General features: G+C 43.0%; 1 protein-coding gene across 1 annotated transcript in view; it reads left to right on the forward strand.

The window, feature by feature from the left end:
* The window catches only part of PTH1R (parathyroid hormone 1 receptor), a 127519-nt gene extending 107891 nt beyond the window's left edge, over positions 1 to 19628 (forward strand). The window contains exons 8-13 of the mRNA XM_089533779.1: positions 3134 to 3194; positions 4169 to 4235; positions 7439 to 7533; positions 13986 to 14127; positions 15178 to 15219; positions 17199 to 19628. Coding sequence (XP_089389905.1) covers positions 3134 to 3194; positions 4169 to 4235; positions 7439 to 7533; positions 13986 to 14127; positions 15178 to 15219; positions 17199 to 17561 — 770 coding nt within the window. The 3' untranslated portion in view covers positions 17562 to 19628. The remainder of the gene's footprint in view (positions 1 to 3133; positions 3195 to 4168; positions 4236 to 7438; positions 7534 to 13985; positions 14128 to 15177; positions 15220 to 17198) is intronic.
* The last annotated feature ends 606 nt before the right edge of the window (positions 19629 to 20234 follow it).

The raw sequence follows: 20234 nt of genomic DNA on the forward strand, positions 1-20234 counted from the left end.
TTGAATTTGATTGAATTTCTATAACAATCTCATACCCTCTGACATTTCACAGATGAAAGCTGGGGCACATGTAGCAAAGCAACATCAGAATGTGGCCAAGATGGCAAAAGTTAGCAAGGAAAAACACACAAGCTAACAGAGGCTGCAGCAGTTTGCTCTTGCCTGAGCCTACAGGGAAAGGCAAGATTCTCTCCTTTCAGACTTGGCTTGCTCTTGAATACATTTATTTGCCTTTTTAGTAGTCCGTGGTATCTCTACATAGAACTCTCTTCCAGTTCACGTTTCAAATCACTTGATTCTATTCCTGTCCAGCTTTCTTTGCTGTCCAGCTTTCTCTGTCCATAGAAATTGGAAATATTGTAACAGTTGGGACTTCCTCCCAAGTCAATGTGGCAAAAAAACCGATTCTGATAAAATTGCAGCACAGCTTTTCACAAAACCGCTTACATCCAAACTACTGGGTCAATTTCCCACATTTTTGATGGCAGCGCTCCATGTCTTCCCGCCCTAAAGCACATATACACAGCATGGAGGGCGCTTTTAAAATACCTGCACCCAGTGAGTTCCATTGAAGGTTATTATTCCCAAGGCTAGAAATGTATTGCTTTCACAGCTTTAGAAAGCACTGATTTCGGGTTTTCTAGATGTCAAGTGTAGACCAGTTTAACACTCTTTTGCACCCAAGGTGATAATAACCAAGATTCGGGAAGCGACTTTCATTGTGAGACTTGGGTGAGATTTCTTCTTCTCTGGGATTCATTATGTCTTTCTCTGTTGAACGTCATTTCCCCCTTCAAAGTGGTCTTTTGCAAGTCAGAGTCTTTCTTTAGCATGTTTAGAAACAGCATGTTCTGCCTTAATGGAAAGGCATTGCATTATTATTATTATTATTATTATTATTATTATTAGCTTTATCTATAAAGCACCGTAAATGTACACGGCGCTGTACAAAACCAGGTAAAATAAAAAATATATAAAAGCCTGCCTTTGGCGTACAATCTAGAAGTTAAAACAACAAATTAAAAACATCATAAGAAACAAGTAAAACAACAAATACCCAGTATTGAATCAAGCATCAGAACAACAAGGTCACAATCACAGACTCCCTGGGATTGCAAAGTATCGTACTTTTCCCTTCTGCTTAAATAAGAATTGGATCAGGGCAAGTAAGTCCATGGGTAGTGGAATCACTCATAAATTTCTACCTACCCACATTTGTTTCTTGATCTAAGCTCATCTACTGCCATTGACAGCAATGGGATTTAGAAGGCTTTTATTGACACCCCTATGTGCGGGAACAGTACCCACAGTTTGACTTATCTGCATTTGAAAAAATATGGTCTCTCTAAGCATCTGTAGGTCCTCCAGCATGACTCTATGGTCAACCTCTGCTGGAAATACAGGGTTCACTATTATCCTCTATAACCTGTTGCCCACCTTCTCCCCTGAGATAACCTGACTTTATAGGACCTGCATTGTACACACTGTGTGTATGGACTGGAGATGCACAGCGCATACAATGTGGATACTATAGAAGTCAACATCGGCGGTGCAACCTATTGGACCTTGTTCTGCTTTTTTGAAAGTTGACTGTGCGTTGGCACATGTTGGTGTGTGTCACTGACTAGACAGCATTGGCTAAAATCCCATATCTGGACTGTGTAACATAAACCTCCATAGGTGGAGTTATGCATTGACGATGCTACTCAACTCTTATGTTGAATGGCAAACACTGTACAACTGTGAGTGTCCACCCAGATATGCAGCCTAATGCATGATTGGTGATTTGGGTGCACCTTCCTGTGAGGGCACATCCAAATGTATGTGTGTGCAGGCATGCAAACTTGCGCTGTGTGATAGAGTTCCACTTCTTGAACTGCATGCTGGCATTCTTGCTGTTGTAGTTGGGTGCCTTCAAGTCATTTCTGACTTACGGCGACTCTAAGGCAAACCCATCATAGGGTTTTCTTGGCAAGTTTCTTCAGAGGGGGTTTGCCATTGCCATCTTCTGTCATTCTACATCAGGCAAAAATCTATGGCCATTTCGTTAGGACAGCTTGACCAACAGGATTCTCACTAATGCATTTATACCAGAGAGACAAAGTGTAAACCATAGGTTATTTGTGGTCCCAAAACCTTCCATAATTTCCTCCAAAGCCCCCCCCCCCCAACTTTAACAACATCAATGTAATTTTCCACTTTCATGGGGGGTCCTGTGCTCCTAACCCCAGTGAATGTGGAGGGCCCACGGTAGTTGCATCTCGGGGAATCCTGGGATTGGTAGTTTGGTGTGGTGCTTCCTGGCAGAGAAGTCTCATGAAACTGCAAATCCTGAGATTCCATAGGATGGGGTTATGGCACATGAAATGGGGTCCAAACACTGTAACTGGGTAGTGTTGAAGAGGCTCTAGCATCACAAATGAATGGAAACTGATAAAACATTGGACTGAGCATTGGATGAAATTTGTAAGCCTCGGTTTGACAATGTAGGGAATAAAAAGGGAAGAAAACTGTGAGACTGAGGGCTCATCTGGACTGGTCAGAATACTTTGAGCTGTTCCTAGAGTATTCTGGCCCTGGAGCTGCCCCAAATTCCCCCTGTTACTCTACAACACTAGGAGTCTGTCTATACCCATATTCCTAATGCTGCCCAGTGGCACTGGGTCACTCCCTCCCAGGTTAGAAATGAGGCACCTGGTATCACTCACAAGGCTGGGCACCTCGTTGTGACCTTAAAAGGAGTGACTCGCAATAGCAGTGGCACTGACAGGCAGCAGCAGGGACATGTGTGTAGACACCCACATGGCATCACTGTGAAGTGCTTCAGGTTTTCCTGGACCAAAGATCTGGAGCAAAAAGTAAGTCACTTTAATCTGTTTGAAGGCAAGGAAGGGGCAGATTTGGTGTGGAGCAGCCCTTATAGCATGAAGACAGTCTACACTCAATTTGGGGATCTGGCCCTGCGTTGTGAAGACAGGGCACCGTGAGACAGGGGCAAACTGGTTCATTTGACCCATGTAGACGTGCCCTGTGTTATCGCCCACCACATGGGGACTCTCTCACCCACTGAAACAAAAGTGGGGGTGATGTGCAACTCTGGACACTCACATGTGCTCTTTCTATTTCTTTCCAGGGCTGCCAGCTGTATTTATCACAGTCTGGGCTAGCTTACGGGCAACGTTAGCAGACACTGAGTAAGTCTTCAGTTGATTTTTTTTTGCTTTCAAAAATAAACAACTAAGTAAATGCATCATTCTTCCTTGGGTCTCCTAGAAAATTTCCCTCAAATCCTATGGGTAGAGCAAAACAGAACTTGGGGTGGGCCAGACTATGCCAGGATACTCTACACTGGCCAGAATACTCCAGGAGCAACCCAAAGTATTCTGGCCCCATATCCCCCCTGTAACTTGGGCAGCTGTCCCACATGCACCCCTCTGTGCCACCTGCCACCACTGCACTCCTTCTGGGGTCAAAAATGAAGCACCCAGCATCCATCACATTGCACCAGTGGCAGGTAGCATAGTGGGATGCTGCGTAAACAGTTACCCAGACGCACTCCAGAGTGCCAAGAAAGGCTTGGATGTCTCACGCCTTGTTCTCTTTCTGCCAACAGGTTAAAGCATTCTTATGCTGCCAAGGTTTTAGAAACTGACTGGGATCAACCTTTAATGGTGTGCTATGCTGGAATGGTTTCCCCCATTTCTATGCAGTCTTTTAAGGAATTTTAATAACCCTATTAACAGTTTGTTATTTAAATGGCTTTTTAATTTATATTTGTAATGATGTTTGAACATTTTTAATCTGTTGTTTGTAATAAGTTGTAAACCACCTTCAGTCCTATCCTTGGGGAAAAGGTGAGATAGAAATTAATTAATTAATCAGGTAATCAATCAGTCTTGGCCCCTAGTCCTTGATGGTCCCTCTTCCATGGATTTTTCCCATCTCCTCTTAAAGCTATCTAGGCTGGCAGCTATCATTGCATCCTCTGACAGTGAGTTCCACAGTTGAGTGCATTTGAGAGGATGGGACCTGTTACTCTGATGATGCCCCAGAAAACAAGGCAACAGAGAGAAATGCCACAGAAGAAGTACTTTTCCAGTATGGCTAAGCGGTATTGTTTCAAAGGATGGATTCTATCATAATTCCGGTGGTGTTTCTGTTTCTGCAGGTGCTGGGATTTAAGTGCTGGCTATTTCAAATGGTTCATTCAGGTGCCCATCCTCACAGCTGTGATGGTGAGTAACAGAGACTAGGGGGTTGGCAATTCTGGTGAAAAATGCCATACTCGCCCTGAAGCTGGTGCTGGCAGTCCTGACAATATATGGCTGCTTCTGGGGAGAATCAGTGGGTTTTGCTCTGAACCCAATTTTGCTCCAAACTAAGCAAAGTTGCTGGAAATCCCAGTGCTTCCAGGAAACCCTGGAGTGAACTCGGGTTCTTTTGGCATATGGACAACTGGGTTGGGTCTGATTGAGCTCAATCCAGTTATCCTGTTTTTAGAAAAGTACAGAAGTCCCAATCTGGGCACGGAGCTATGCGATAGGACACAGTCTCAGCCCATGCCCAGATTGGGAGGAAACAGCCATTGCAATAATCTCCAAAGAGAGGCTGCAGCAGTTTGCTCTTGCCTGAATCTCCAAGGAAGAACAAGATTCTGCTTTTCCTGCTCTTCTCCCTCTTGCTGAATTGACTGTTGTATTTTGAAACCGTTTTGCACCAATTGAAGTAAAATGGGGAAAGTGGAAGGAGGAGAGAAAAACTGGGATATGTTAAAAGCAGCTGAAAAAGTGAGATGACAGAGGTTTAATTGGGACTGTCCCCAGCAAATCCATCTAACTTGGGGAAGGTATTTGGAGGGAACTCAGACTTCCCAAATCTCCCAGCCAGCCTGGCCACTGGGTTGGAAGCATTGTCCTTCTCACAGCGCCACAACAACTCACTGCAAATTCAAGAAGAGCGTCACTAGCAAAATCTTAATTGGGAAGAGAGGCAAGGAGCAATTTGCACATCTAGCATCCATTTGCTTCGCTTCATCCAAGCACCAAACTGACAAAGCTCAGTGCTCCTTTTTTCTGCTTCAGTGCAAAACCATTCTTCCTTCCCCCCCCAAAAAAAAAAAAACAATCAACAAGGAAAAAGCTTGCATTGGAAAAGAATTTGGGCCTAACAAGAAGGAAGGGGGGGGGGGGGGGGAACCCTGGTGTTAATTCAGGAAAAAAGATGACAGACTCTCTAGGGAATAAAAAAACAGCCAAGCATGCAGCACTGATGCATCCGCAGAGACTAAACAAAAGGCATATCACAGAGCCTGCAACTCATTCACTCCTTTGCCTTTGGAAACTTTTCAAGGGAAAAAAATGTATCTGCACATGTCCTGGGATTTGATTCACTGAAGTACATCATCTCCATCAAAACCAACTCAGCAACTGAGATTCTACATGTCGACACAGCTAGCGTGGGCAGTGTCCAATGAGGCTCATGTGGTAATGTCCAAAGTAGCATCCTCGCATGGAAAGAATAGCTACATGGGGTTATTTTTGCACAAGAATGCCAGGGTTTGCATAGAAAACAGCAATCTTGTACAAAAGTGCATATGGCTGTCTGGAAATGAGCGTCTGCAGCACACTCTGAATTTCATAACTTTATAAACCCGTAGCTATATTGCAAAAATATAACAAAATCCTGTTAATGAATTGCAAAGATGCATCCAATATGCATCAGGTGGTCGGATTAGTATCAGGAATGTCTGATGCACACTGGGCATTTCTGGTGCACACCAGACACTTATGATTCACATTGGGCCCTTGTGATGCTCATTAGGCACTTCTTGCACTCACTGGGCACTTCTGATGCACACTGGGCACATTGAGCACTCCTCTTGTGCTCCAGCCCTTCCAAGCTGATGTCCAGATACGCATCAGGAGTGCACCTAATATGTATCAGTGCTCAATGCCCATTGGAGCCATGATGCATCACTCACATCACTGGCTACCGTTGCGCATTGGACACACATATATTGTAATGTCATGGCAGTCCCTACACTGCAAAACTACTCACTTTCATTTTCCACACATATAGGTCCCACTTGTGAAGATGTTAGTCCAATGCTGAATTTCAGACAGAGCTTTTTTTCCTGTAAACCCCATGATTTTTATGGAAGCCCCCGCCCCCTCCATAACCCACATGTATTTCCAGAAACCATGCAAGAGCTGCACAGAAATATTCAGTTTCTCTGCAGCAGAGAGAAAACGGCAGAAATTATTTGTTACAAGGACGAAATAGTCAACCATTTGCATCCCTTGCAAGGAGTGTTTGTTTATCATTGTTTAGTTTATTATAACATTTATATTCTGCCCATGTCACGAGATCTCAGGATGTAGTCCGAGTCAAATTGGTTTAAGATTAAAGCACTTTAAAACAATAAATAAAGTTTAATACAGGTTTAAAGGGTTTGAAGAGTTTAGACCCCTGTGAATTTAATATTTCGGCAAAAAATCAGCTGGGCCCTAATGGCATTAGTACAGATTGTAACTGGAAAATTATGACATTATAACTGACTAACAGGAGGCTAGTATTACTTAAAATCATAGAATCATAGATTCTAAGTAACTCTGGCATCCTGTTAGTTACAGTATCATAAATTAGAGTGATAACCTGTACCTGTTTACTTCTTTGGACTACAGCTCCCAGAATGCTCCAGTCAGAACAACCATTGGGTCTGGTCATCTGGTCTTCTGGTGGGGGAACTCAGGAGATTGCAACCTAAACTTGTGGCCATGACTTGCTTTTGTCTGTGTGCTGCATTTATCTCCTTTGCTTTCATGGTGACAAAACCTGTTATCCAACGAAGAGCCAACCCTCCAGTGGCAAAACTACTACTACTACTATTATTAACAATAATAATGTAATCATCTTTGCTGCTGATTTTATTACAGGAAGGCCCTGCTTATCTGACAGGTTAGGGGCCGGGGGACTGTCCGAAAGTGGAATTGGTTGAAAAGTGGAACTTTTTAAAGCTTGCAAATGAACTCTAGTTGCTGAAAACACGAATTGGGCATTTTATGTCAGTTTTGAATGTGCAAAAGCTAAATTAATACAGAGTGTGTGCAAGAAGTCCCAAGTGAGCATTTTAGACAAGAAGAACTGTCAAATGAATGGAACTTGTCTGCAACTTGCAAGTGTTGAAAGAGCAATTGGTCAGAAAGTGAAGCAGCAAAAACTGGGGAAAGCCTATATTTAGGACTTTTTGCTACCTTGCCATGGTTTTGCTGTTTTTAGTTAACATTGTTTTAATGCTCTGTTCACCACCCACTCTATTTACTGAGCAGTAAAAAAAAAAGAGAGATGCAATGAAGAATCATAACATTAAAAGGCTTTTCAGTTCATCTTTTCTCTCTAATACTCTCCTTTTACTTTTCCCTCTTTACCTCTCTTCCAGGCAAATTTTATTCTTTTTATCAAAATTATACGAGTCCTAGCAACCAAACTCCGGGAGACCAATGCAGGGAGATGTGATACAAGACAACAGTATAGGTAAGTCGCAGGAACGTAGAGCTGGAAGGGATCCCAAGGATCATATAGTCCAGCCTGCTTTCAGTGGAGGAATTCCAACTCAAGTGAAGTGCACCACTTTCTCTGGAAGTCTGTTCTACTATCAAGTTGCTTTTAGTCTCAGGAAGGCCTTCCTTGTGTTTAGTCAGAGGCTGCATCTGCATTGCAAAATCAATGCAGTTTGACGCCACTTTAATTGTCATGGCTCAATGCTGTGGAATGCTGGGATTTGTAGTTTTGTGGGAAATTTAACCATCTCTGGATCCGGGGATTTGGAGAGCTGACTATGGCCTGGTACAGATGGGCCTCGTGGCATGTCTTGATGGCGTGCTAGGTTTTTGCCTCGGGGCGTCTCTTACAGACGCCCCGCAACCCTAGCATGTCTTCCATACGTCAAAATGGCGGCACTATGTACAGATGGGCGTCATTTTGACGCAACGGACACCTAGCGTCCGCATGCTATGGCACCCTAATGATGTCGCGAGTGCGCCACTGGCGCACTGTGGCATCATTACAGCGCCACAAAAAGATCCTGCTTTTTGTGGGATTTTTTTGCTCCGCAAGGAAGCCGCGCAGTTTGTCCACTGCAGCTTCCTTGCAGAGCAAACCAGGGCACCAGCAGACCGCCCTTTTTGGGCAGTCTGTACCGGGCCTATATATCACGTTGGAATTCATGTCAAAACTAAATTAACACGTAATATATATACAAAAGTATGTGAGAGTGGTCCTAAGTAAGATTATCATAATCATAGGCAAGAAGAACTGATGAAAGAACAGAGCTCTTATTGAATTAATAGAACTTGTCTGAAATTTGCAAACGTTGAAAGAGCAAGTCATCGGAAAGCGAGGCACACAGGGGAAGCCTATATTTTGGATTTATGTTTTACTATGTGTTTTGTGTTTTATATTTTGTTGTGCTACAACAAACTACAAATCCCAGGATTCCATAGGATGGAGCCATGGCAGTTAGAGCAGTGTCAAACTGCATTAATTCTGCAGTGTGACGCAGCCTCAATCTCCCTTCTTTTAATTTGAATCCCCTGGTTTGACTCCTGCCTTCTGAAAGAGCAGGAAAAAAGCTCACTCCACTTTCCACATGACAATCTTTCAGATATTTCATGCATTCAGATGACTGTGGATTATAATATTACAAGTATTTTCAAGGGGCATATGGTCACTAGGCCCACAGTCCAGTTGTTTTAGAGTTATTTAGGAAGGTGGTACAGATGCATGCCATACATCCAAAACACACTGCAGAAATAATTCAGTTTGAGACTACTTTAACTGCCCTGGCTCAATGCTGGGAGTTGTAGTTTTATGAGGCATTCAGCCTTCTCTGTCAGAGAGCTCTGGTGCTACAAAAAAACTACAGTTCCCAGGATTCCCTCACACTGCGCCAGAGCAGTTAAAGTGGTCTCAAACTGATTTATTTCTGCAGTGTGTTTTGGACCACAGTCATTTGCTGATAAAAGTCATATCACCTGAAGAATGGTTCAGGGATTTTCTTGAGAAAGATCCAGCAACTGGGAACTCTTAAGTGATGCAAAACAGTCCAAGGGGTTGTGAAGAAAGGGATGGATTTCACAAACAGACCAAAAGCATCAACTAACTCTTTTGGCTTTAGATTTCTAAATGTCAGATCCTTCCCAGCCCAATCTTGGTTAGAGGAGAATGTCGGTTTCCTTCAGAAGTGGTTTGGCCTTCAACAAGACGCCACGCACTGCTACAAAAATGTCTAGCGACACCTGTCATCAACCTTTGAGATCTGCTTAGGCTGCAACGTCGGCTCGACAAGGCGTTAGGAACGTGGCATTTCCAGGACCCAACATACAAGCCCTCTGTTCGCCCCAAACGCTTGAGCCACATCTGAGCAATGCTGGCAAACCAACCGTTCGCTTTTGTCAAATTGCCTAGTTTGTTTAGAGAGAGAGGATGAGGACGAGGCATGGGGTGCGGAGCAAACCTTAAAGGTTTGGAAAGAAAATGTTTAATTTGAAGCACGGAGGAGGGAGGTTTCAATCTGCAACCAGCCTTGAAAGAAGAAATACCCAGGATTGTTTTCCAGCTTGGTCAAGAGACCTATCATTTACCTACGGATTTATTTCATGCTCTTTGAGGCTTGTTGTTAATTATGGTTTGGATGCACTCCGTCCGTTCTGGATGGTGTTTTTCCAGTTCCCCGACTCGGCGGCTTCTCCGCTGCCAGAGAAGGGAAAGGCTCTCAGCCTACAGGCAACGATGCCCGCTCGGTAATTGCCTCCATGCGGTGCCACGGCCGCTGTTGGCAGGGCATCCTTGCTTCCCTCCTCCTTCTCAGCATCATTTCCAGTCAGATCCTCTTCCCTCGGGGAGCGCTGCTTCTAAACAGTACCAGATGTCCATCTCTGGTCATACTTTCTCAGATACGCTCTGGAAGTCTGTGGCATTTGTGAGGGATTCTTGTGTTTCTGTCCCGTCTATCCTCCGTAGGAATCTTAGAACAACAACGGGGGGTTTCCTGGGTGGTCTTGCTTCCTTGGTTGGACTTCAAATGGCCATTTATTTTCATTTCTTAAATTCCTGTCTGCTTTCCATCCCAAAGACTTGGGTTCCTTTCACAGCAGAATTACATTACTCCGTACCCTCCAGTTGCCCTGGTTTGGACGGTCTGGATTACTCCTCAGTTGTCCCACTTCAGGTGCATCTACATGGCAGAAACAATGCAGTTTGATGCCATCTTAAGGGCTGTCACTTCATCCCATGAAATCTTGGGGTTTGTATATTTATATAGTCTTTAACCTTCAACCTTCTCTGCCAAAGAGTGCCAGTGCCTGGCAAACCTACGAATCCAAGGTTTCTGTAGGATGGAGCCATGGCTGTGAAAGTAGCATCAAACTGCATCTGTTTCTGTAGTGTAGGTGCAGCTGCTATTAAAATGTCCTGGTTTTTCACTCTTCCTCCCAACTTCTCCTTGACTTTCTTCATTGGAGAGATGGGTCTCCCCCAGAAGATCTCAAAAGACAAACAAATTCATAGGAAAGAGTCCTGTCCTTCAGATAGCCTGGACCTGAAATATATGGAGGGGCTTTATAAATCTTAACCAGAACTTGGAATTGTATTCAGAAATGGACTGGCAACCAATGGGACTATCGCAACGGAGCATTGCCTCCTGTTGCTGTTGCTCATTAGGAGGTATTTTTAACCTGCTGAAATCTTTCAACCGCGGCAATGCCACATTGAAAGTGTCACCCTGACTTTGCCTCAAGGCAACCGAGGTGAGAAGTGACTGTTGCCTGAAGCTTATTAGGGGGGAAAGGCTGCAGATTTCTCATCAGACGGTTTTTGCTGGAAGGTGCCCAGGAGGGCAGAGATGGTGAGATGCCGTCTGACAATTCCTCAGGCTAGTTCCAGTTAATTTTTAAAGCGCTCTGATCTTCTGTCAAATTTATTTATTCAAAGTTTCCATAAAGGTATAGGAAAATCAAGGCTATTGTTTGCTGTTCCGCCCCGAAACATTAAAGCAAAGTCTGCAGAAGTCCAGCTTGTATAACAACAACGTGCTGGAAACAGAAAATATCTGATCTCATTTGAAAACAATAGGAAATTGCAAAGCAAGGATGCTATTTATAAAATCCACTGGAGAAATAGGAAGAAGTTTTTTGGGGGAAACTATGATGGAGTTTAATTGGTTGTTCAGTAGGAGTTAGAGATAGGTAGGTAGGTAGGTAGGTAGGTAGGTAGGTAGGTAGGTAAGTACCTAAATCTTATGGCCCTGTTACTATCTTATTCAGGGGTAGGCAACCTTTTTGAGCCGGGGGCCGGGTTGCTGTCCCTGAGACAACTGGGGGGCCGAAGCCAAAAAATAATTAATTAATTTTTTTAAAAATTAAATAAATAAATAAACCGGGACAAATGTAGGGCAACATTTTCAAATGGTGGACACTTTTTTTAAAAAAGTGGAGGACACACAAAAATTTTTGCTGATTTTTTTTAAAAATGTTAATATAAATGCATGTTTCTGAGGCGTCTATAGACAATTGCCTCCCTTGCCCCTGCGCACAAGAGGCCAAAGGCCCTGGCGGCAATCGGCGGCAGGACTGGGCTGGGGCCAGTCCCAAGGCCTCGCCGGGCCACATCCGGCCCGCGGGCTGCAGGTTGCCTACCCCTGATCTTATTAATGAATATTTTGACATTTTTTAATCTCTGGATTCAGTTCACAGTTGTGGAAGCAGAGGGAGCATCTACACCGCAGAAATAATGCAATTTGACTTGCAGTTTTGTGAAATGTGTCGCACGCATTGTTTTGCTGAGCTGCTTCTTGATGTTGTTGTTGTTGTTGTTGTTATGTGCCTTCAAGTGAATTGTGACTCACAGGATGCATCTGTACTGTAGCAATGATGCAGTTTGATGCCACTTTAATTGCCATGGCTCCATCCTACAGAATTTTGGGATTTGTAATTTGGTGACACACTAGCCCTCTTTGGCAAAGAAGGTTAAAGACCCTTTGAAAGTACAAATCCTAGGATTCCACAAGATGGAGTTACAGCACTTAAAGTGGTGTCAAACTGCATTATTTCTACAGTGTAGATGTACCCAGAGTTGCACATTGCGCATTCAAATGGCTGAACACAAGTGGGTTGGATGAGTTTGTGTTTATTGCTGGAGCAAGAGAGTGGTGTAACTAGGAAAAATGATGGAGCTTTCTGCCTTCAGAAAGCAGCTTACCAATCTTATATACTCAGTTACAAGCAAGCGTCGGATAGTGCAGAGCTAATGCAGTGCAAGATCATAAAAGAATCTTAAGCATTGGCTTATGGTATCCCTAAGAGCCAGTGTGGTCTAGTGAGTTGAATGATGGACTATGACTCTGGAGACCAGGGTTCAAGTCGTGGCTCAACCACCAAAACCCACTGGGTGAACTTGGGCAAGAAACATGCCTCTGACAAAACTTGCCAAGAAAACCCATAAGTCAATAAATGACTTGAAGGCAAACAACAACAATATATAATTCCCTATTTTCTGCAAGGTTAGGTATAGAGAAAGGCACCTAGGGTGGAATAACAGGCACAGTGACTTGTCCAATAGCCAGCCAGATCTATTCTGAGAAACGGTCTAACCACAATGGTCCTATCTTTGCTAACATTGTCTTTCTTCCTGCTGATACACAAATTGCAATTGCTCGCAGACCGTCTCTGTTTTGTCCCAAGAGCGATGCTATGGACTTTGGGTGTAGTAAGGCCTCTGGCTCTCGGGAACACAGCCAGAACAAAAGACTTGTCCACAAATTTCTTAAGTTTCAAAAGCTTTACTGGTTATAACACAAAAACATGAAACTGATCTCCTTTTTCTCAATAGTCCTTCCGAAATACCTTGCTCTCTTCTTGGAGGATTCTATCTTTCTTCTTCTGCGGACTATCTTTCTTCTTTTGTGGACTTATCTTTTTGTCAAAGGAAAATACTCTCTCCAGGTCTGACATGGCTGAAATCTTACTACACACAGAAACTAACTAGAGGGAGACAGCATAAGACCCTGGGATTTCCCACAATCCTTGTCTTTCTTAAAGCTGTAGATTTCTATTTCCCCTCCTAAACTGATACATAGAAAGCCTAATATAATCTCAACTAAATATATGTCTCAAGAGCATCAAAGATGCTCTGGAGGCATGACAGTCTCCTATCTAAGAAATGAAGCCAAAGCCTACAAACAATTCTGTGCAATGCTTTGCACATTCAGTTGTGCATTCCATTGAGCAATGTTACCATTCAACACAAAGGTTACATCACACAATCAATGTATAATTTTGTATGTGATGATATATGCTACATAATTTTTGTACTTGGGGTTGTTTAAGTATGTATATCCTGACACCAATATAGTTGGCCCTCTGTATCCATGGATTCTTTATCCATGGATTCAACTATACATGGCTTGTAAGCGTTTTTCTTTTTTAAAAAATCCAAAAAGCAAACTTTGATTTTGCCATTTTATATAAGGGGCACCATTTTACTGTGCCATTATATCCACTGGGACATGAGCATCCATGGTTTTTGGTATCCATTGGGGGTCCTGGAAGTATACCCCCAGCAGATACCAAGGACCCATTGTCTTATACCAAGTCTATTATTTTAAGGCCAGTTTTCAATTGATTGATTGCATTAATATCAAGGCAGTTGGAGATCTGATTTTCTAAACTGCCATCCTGATAGGTTTTGTATGCAGTGAAGATTAGCAGAATGCCCCTGTCTTGGGTCTCAGGATCTAAGCAAAGCACTTTGCAGTGTCAATGAATACCTCTGGAAGCTAACATCGCAAAAAGGCACGGCTATATTAGAAAATACTTTGTCTGTTGCCAGTCTAGCCAGCTCAGCCCTGGGTGCCAACAAGCTGAACTCTCTGGGTCAAGAGTTATTAAAGATTCCCTTATTCTTTCTCCTCCCTCTGTTCTGTTCTTCAGGAAGCTGCTGAAATCGACTCTGGTCCTTATGCCTCTCTTTGGAGTTCATTATATCGTTTTTATGGCTATGCCGTACACCGAAGTGTCAGGGATCCTCTGGCAAATTCAAATGCACTATGAAATGCTCTTCAACTCTTTCCAGGTATGGTGCATCCTACGCAGGGGACAGCTGCCCTGTTTTAAACCCAAGAAATCTACACAACTCTGTGCTCGTGTCTCACTGGTGATCCACTCCCATTTTAGTTGTATTTGTTTTAATTTTTGGAAGTCTCCTTGAGTCTCAGAGGTAGCATATAGATCTGGGATGGGCAACTTTGGAGGGCTGGAAACTACATTAGTCTCCCGGAGACCTTGGAGAGATACAACACATCACTGCACTTTGTGTATAAAGTGTACATGAAACCTAAATGAATTTCACATTTAGGCTTGGGTCCAAGACCTCATTATGTGCACGCACATATTCCAAAACTGGAGGAGGGGAGGATTCTGAATCCAAAGACGCTTCTGGTGCCAAGCATTTCAAATGAGGGGGACCTGTACGTTGGTAGACCTTGGCTACAGTACTGCTCCCTGTAGATAACCATGCTAACCATCGAACACCAGAAACACCACCTTTCTCACAATGACATTGAACAATATTGCAATGTGGACACTGTGCAGATTCAAAATGGTGAATAGCAGTGGTTATTGAGGAACAGGTCCTGGGAGGGGAAAGTATTGGGGGGCTCAGGTGGGGGGCAATTGTTTCAAGGTGACCCAACATCTATTTTTATTTATATTATATTATATTATTAATTTTATGCCACCTTCCCCACAGAAAGGGATTCAAGATGGCTCATAAGATAAAGGGAGAAAACAGCCTTTTCTAGGCAGAAAATAAGATTTCTTCACAGGCATAGTATTTTCTGCATTTCTGCACAAAGTATTCATGTGCAAATTTTGCACGGACTAAATTTTGAATCGTGGAGATCCTTGCTACTCCAGGATTCCTCTTGTCAGGGCTTCTGGACACCTGCATTTCCACCATTTTCCAAATATTTTCAAATGTTCTTTCCATTGCTAGCAAGCATGAGGGTTGGGCAATTTGGGGATTTTTTTTGTCCAACAGTTAACTTTTCAGACTCTGCAAACATCTTTTGACCAGGCTAGAGGGATGTTAATTTGTTCTTCTTCTTCTTCTTCTTCTTTCTAGGGATTTTTTGTCGCCATTATCTATTGTTTTTGCAATGGGGAGGTAAGTCTCTTAGAACCAAACTACACAATTGTAGCCGAATGTAATGTCTCTACCCCTGGACTATACAGTTTCCAGGAACAAGAAAAAGGAAAACTCAATGTTTTGAGGGAATATATATTAAGGAGACAGTTCTAGAGCTTGCCTGTTGTGTCCTGTTGAAGATGAAGATGAAAGATATTTCATTTTTAAAAAACAGCATGGGAGAGTACTTCATTTCTGATCCCTATATTCTGAAATGGTACCGTCCAGCAAAAGAGGCATCACACGAGGTTACTAGTTGCATGTGTCTACCTCACAAATTGTGTGCCATTACCTTAGTCAGTATGATTTCTTCTATCAATGTTTCTTCTTATAAAGTCCCATTGTCATATATTTTGACAGAATCTCCTTGGCCACTTGAAAGTACACTCATCCCTCCACATTCTCTGGGGTTAGGGATGAAGGACGCCTGGAAATGTGGAAAAACTGCAAATAACAAAAACACTATGTTTTTACCTGAGGGAATACCTCTCTGGGAATCTCTAGGTCCTCCAGTGCAACTCTGTGGTCAACATCTGCAGACATTGACCATAGAACTGCGGTGGAGGAGCTACAAAGGCCTAGTGGAGTGTTCTCTCTAGGAATCTCTAGGTCCTTCAGTGCAATTTTTGGTTAAAGTTGAGCATAGAGTTGTGCTGGAAGACCTAGATATTCCTAGAGAGAACATATTAATCAAATCCGTGAATAATCAAATCCACAAAAGTCAAAGCCGCAAATGTGGAGGGACAAGGGTATCCACATTTGCTGGGGTTTGTGGCACGGGACCCCCATGAAACTAGAAAAGCCGTAAAAAAAATTAACTATTTTTTCTACAACTGGCTCTCCAGTGCAACTCTATGGTCAACATCTGGCAGAAGTTGGCCATACGATTGTCCTGGGGGCCTTACAAATGCCCAGAGAAGTGTTTTCTCTTGGAAAATTGTCTCAGCCTTCTCTCCTCCAAGCTAAACGTACCCAGGTCCCTAAGCTATTTCTCATAGGATTTCTCCGTCCTGCACTGTTTGGCTGATATGGGCAGCTAAAATGCCCCAAGAAAGCTGAGGAGATGGCATAGGCAGGAGATTGTGCTGGAGGAACCTGCACCCTTTCTTTTGAGAGGAACTTGTCCACATGCCATCTTTTGCAGGTGGGCCCCAGGTCAACCGTAGAGCAAGTAGAAAATGCCAGGTTCAGTCCACACCAAAAGGACCAGTTAGCAAATGATGGGAAGGACCATGTCCTGAGGCAGAGAGGAATTCCTGCAGAGCAGATAGACAGTACTGCTTCAGATAAAGGGAAAAGCCTGAATTAATTAATCAAGTAGCTAAAAAATTGACTAAACGTCATTGACTAAGATTGCCTTAATCAGGTGACAATGTTAATTTTCTTCCCAGTTGTTATGAGGGGCATAAAAACACAGAATTTATCATACTTGATGAGGAAAAGGGTCTGAACACACTGAGCTATTTTGTTGAGAAAAGGTTCAATCACCATCAGATTTTTAATATGTCAGGATTGTTTGTGAAAGATGTGTTTGTTCAAAAACATGGCTTTAGACAGAAAATGGTGTATTTTGTGAGAAATGCATTGGGGCTTTTGCACAAAAAAACCATGTTTTGCACAAAATCCAAGAATTGTTTGTTTGTTAGTTTCTTCGTTTGTTTGCTTTGCACACATTATTTTTTTCCCAAAAAAAATCATGTTCTTTGTCATAAATTATCACAAAATTACCCAAAACTCCCATAACCTCAGCCAGGGGGAAGATGATGATAACTTTTGAAACTATTCATTCTTGCAAGCAGGAAAGCGACGATCAAAATTTGGCACTCCTAGTTGGGCATCTCAGTTGGGAGCGGTCAAATTGCACAGCCCACAATTACTGTCAAAATGGCATCTCTCTCAAATCCTTCCCTGCTTCCCGTCCCGTAATAAGTCTGCTTTCTCTTTCTTGACTTTGTCAGGTTCAAGCAGAAATAAAGAAGTCATGGAGCAGATGGACGTTAGCGCTTGACTTTAAAAGGAAAGCCCGCAGTGGGAGCACCACCTATAGCTACGGACCCATGGTGTCCCACACCAGCGTCACGAATGTGACCACAAGGGGAGGGATCGCCCTCCATCTCAACACGAGACTCGTTCCAGGGTCCCTCAATGGACATCGGAATTTGCCCGGATATGTCAAAAATGGCTCCATTTCAGAGAATTCCATGCCTTCCTCTGGGCCAGAACAGTATAACAAAGATGAGGAGTATCTCAATGGTTCGGGACTCTACAATGGAGACAAGCCAACGGTACTCGTCGAAGAAGAGAAGGAGACCGTGATGTAAATGGAAGGGGGAGAAAATGGTCCGATGCTCAAATAGGAGGCTCCCAGGAAGCTCTGGGCGTTCAAAGGAATGCCCCGCCAATTGCAAAATGGCCTGTAGACAGTTGTTTCCCCTTGTTGTTCTTTGGAACAAGAAATCAAGTTCTGTGGGGAAATGTAGGCCAGTTGTCTGATGATCACACACACTTTGCTCCATGGTCTCCTGTCCCAAAGTGTTAATGGTGGTGTGGGATCTCTAGACCCATCAGAATTTGTCATGCCGGTTTGAAAATGAAGGAAATACTCAGTTTACAAGGAGGTACCCAAGGGCACTCTGTAGGGTTGATCTGCAGCACAGAAGGTAATTGTCCATGTGTCACGTTTCAGGACCAAGTGGGCCAAGGCTTGATCACCATTGCCCTTTAGGGGTACAATCTGCCTTGGGGTGTTTGCGGGTTCCCCTTTTCTTGCAACAAAATTGGATTTGCCATCTGGTAGATCCACCCAAGACGGGTTCAGAGCAGTGAATTCTTTCTTGCTGGTTGTAGCTAAGAGGTGTAAGTTTGGGTGTGGGGCTTGAATCGTGGCTCGAAAGAATGCTTGACAATTTTTTTTAATGGTTGCAAAATGGTTTTCTTTGAGTGTTGAGAAAGCCTGACAAGGAGAATCCTAGATGAGCAAGAATTTTACCAGTTCGGGACTTATTCTGCCTGAAAAAAATGCATGTGGGTCTTTTGAATGTGCAAAACAAGATCAAAAAAAGACCAGGTTTCCTGCAGAGAAAACAAGATTTGTGCATATAAAAGAAGTTTCCTTCACAGAAAACAGCAATTTTTTTGTGCAGGTAACAACGTTTCTACACAGAAAAACAAATTTCCCTGCAGTGTCAATAATTTTCTGCAAATGTCATTTTCTGCACCAAAGGCAACACTTCCATGCAGAAAACAGGCTTCATGTGCAGAATGCAGTATTTATTGTATAGAAAACATTTCTGTACATACAATGTCGTTTGCTGTACAAAAAGACCACATGTGATCTTTTCCCCCGCACAGAATAAGTCTCAAACTCTTTGCACAGTTTTCAATTACTTACCCTCAACAAGGAGGGGAAAGAAGACCCTAAACTTATTCATTCTTGTCTGCAATTGTGAAATGTGTGAAGATTTACCTCCCTGTTGCAACCTATCTTGGTTTTATAGTTTGTTAATGATCATGACCCAAGGAGTCCTGGGAATTGTAATAACTACAGTTACATGGACAGAGGAAATGCTTTCCATCTCTCATGTAGGCATGGCCTGTATGCCAAGGCCAGCTTCTTCCTTCTTTCCATTTAGCAAAGTCCAAACCCTGGGAGCAAAACAGCCCCTTGGCTAAATAAACTGTGACCAGTATATAATAGCTGCAATTGTTTGTACATACCTCTAATTATTAAATAATGGCATAATAAGGTTCTTGCAGCCAAGCCTGCAAAAATCGCTGCCTTTGCCCAGGAAATCATGCAATAAAATGATTCTGCCCCTCAAAATGGAAGTTGATTCTCAGCATCCATTGCTCCCCTGCAAAAAAAAAAAAAAAAGGGGGGGGGGAGAAAATAAGTTCCCAGACCTCTTAGTAGGAAATCATGACAGTGAATAAGTCCATTTAAAAATCGACTTGCCTGCAAAGGCCCTGATCAATTGATTGAAATGGCCACATGAGAAAAAAATTTGGAGTCATGTGTCCCAGGTACCATTCACACTAGAGAATTATGGCACTGTGATTCCATTTTAACGGCTATGGTTCCATCCTATGGAATCCTGGGGTTTGCAGTTTAGAGAGTTCTAGTGCCTCCCAAACTACAAACCCCAGGATTCCACAGGGATGGTGCCATGGCAATTAAAGTGGAATAACAGTACTTTAGTTGTGCAGTGTGAATGGGGCCCCAGAAATACGAATGGCCTATGAGAGACATGGCACAGAAAGAAATATAGATGAACCAGTGGCTCGGCTGTACAAGCAGAGCAGTGTGCACTGTGTAATTTTTTAAAAATTGTGTCACTGAGAAAAGATGGATCCTATGATTGATATAAATTATACAAATTTGCACACTTGTGATTGTGTTTTGCATAATTGGTTCCACAGATTTATTTGTTGGCATCGTATTTGCTGCTTTGGTTAGACATATGGAATGGTAAGGGACTATTCAAAAGCATTAAGACCCAAACCCTCAAGTACACATATGTACACACACACCAAACCCCAGAGCATTGTAAAAGCTTATTCATCCCCCTACTGTGAGGTTCATTTCAGGGCTACAACTTCCAGAATCCCCCTGCTAGCCAGTGGGACTACAGCTCCCAGGATCTCAGAGGACTGGGGGATTTGTAGTGCAAGAGCAACTTCTCTGAGCTCTCGACTTCACTATGCCTTGCTCACACACTTTGCAATATTTTACCCTAACCATATGGTTTATGCACTAGCTTTTGCAAAAGCAATAGCAGAATTCATCCATTGCTCTTAACATCCTATTGCTTTTGATATTATTGCTCCACTTCTGCAGAAGCATTATAATGACTTTATGGCTTTGGGTGAATACCAAGACAGCTGATATGAAAGCTGGAAACGAATGCAGCTGAAGGCAGGATGATTCCCACACCTAGACTTATTTGAGAGCACTATGTGTCTCCTCAGTTAATCACACATACAGAAGCTATGTG

The sequence above is a fragment of the Sceloporus occidentalis genome, unplaced genomic scaffold (genome assembly GCF_023333645.1).
Source record: "Sceloporus occidentalis isolate IW3139 unplaced genomic scaffold, rSceOcc1.0.p SCAF_7, whole genome shotgun sequence".
NCBI lineage: Eukaryota > Metazoa > Chordata > Lepidosauria > Squamata > Phrynosomatidae > Sceloporus > Sceloporus occidentalis.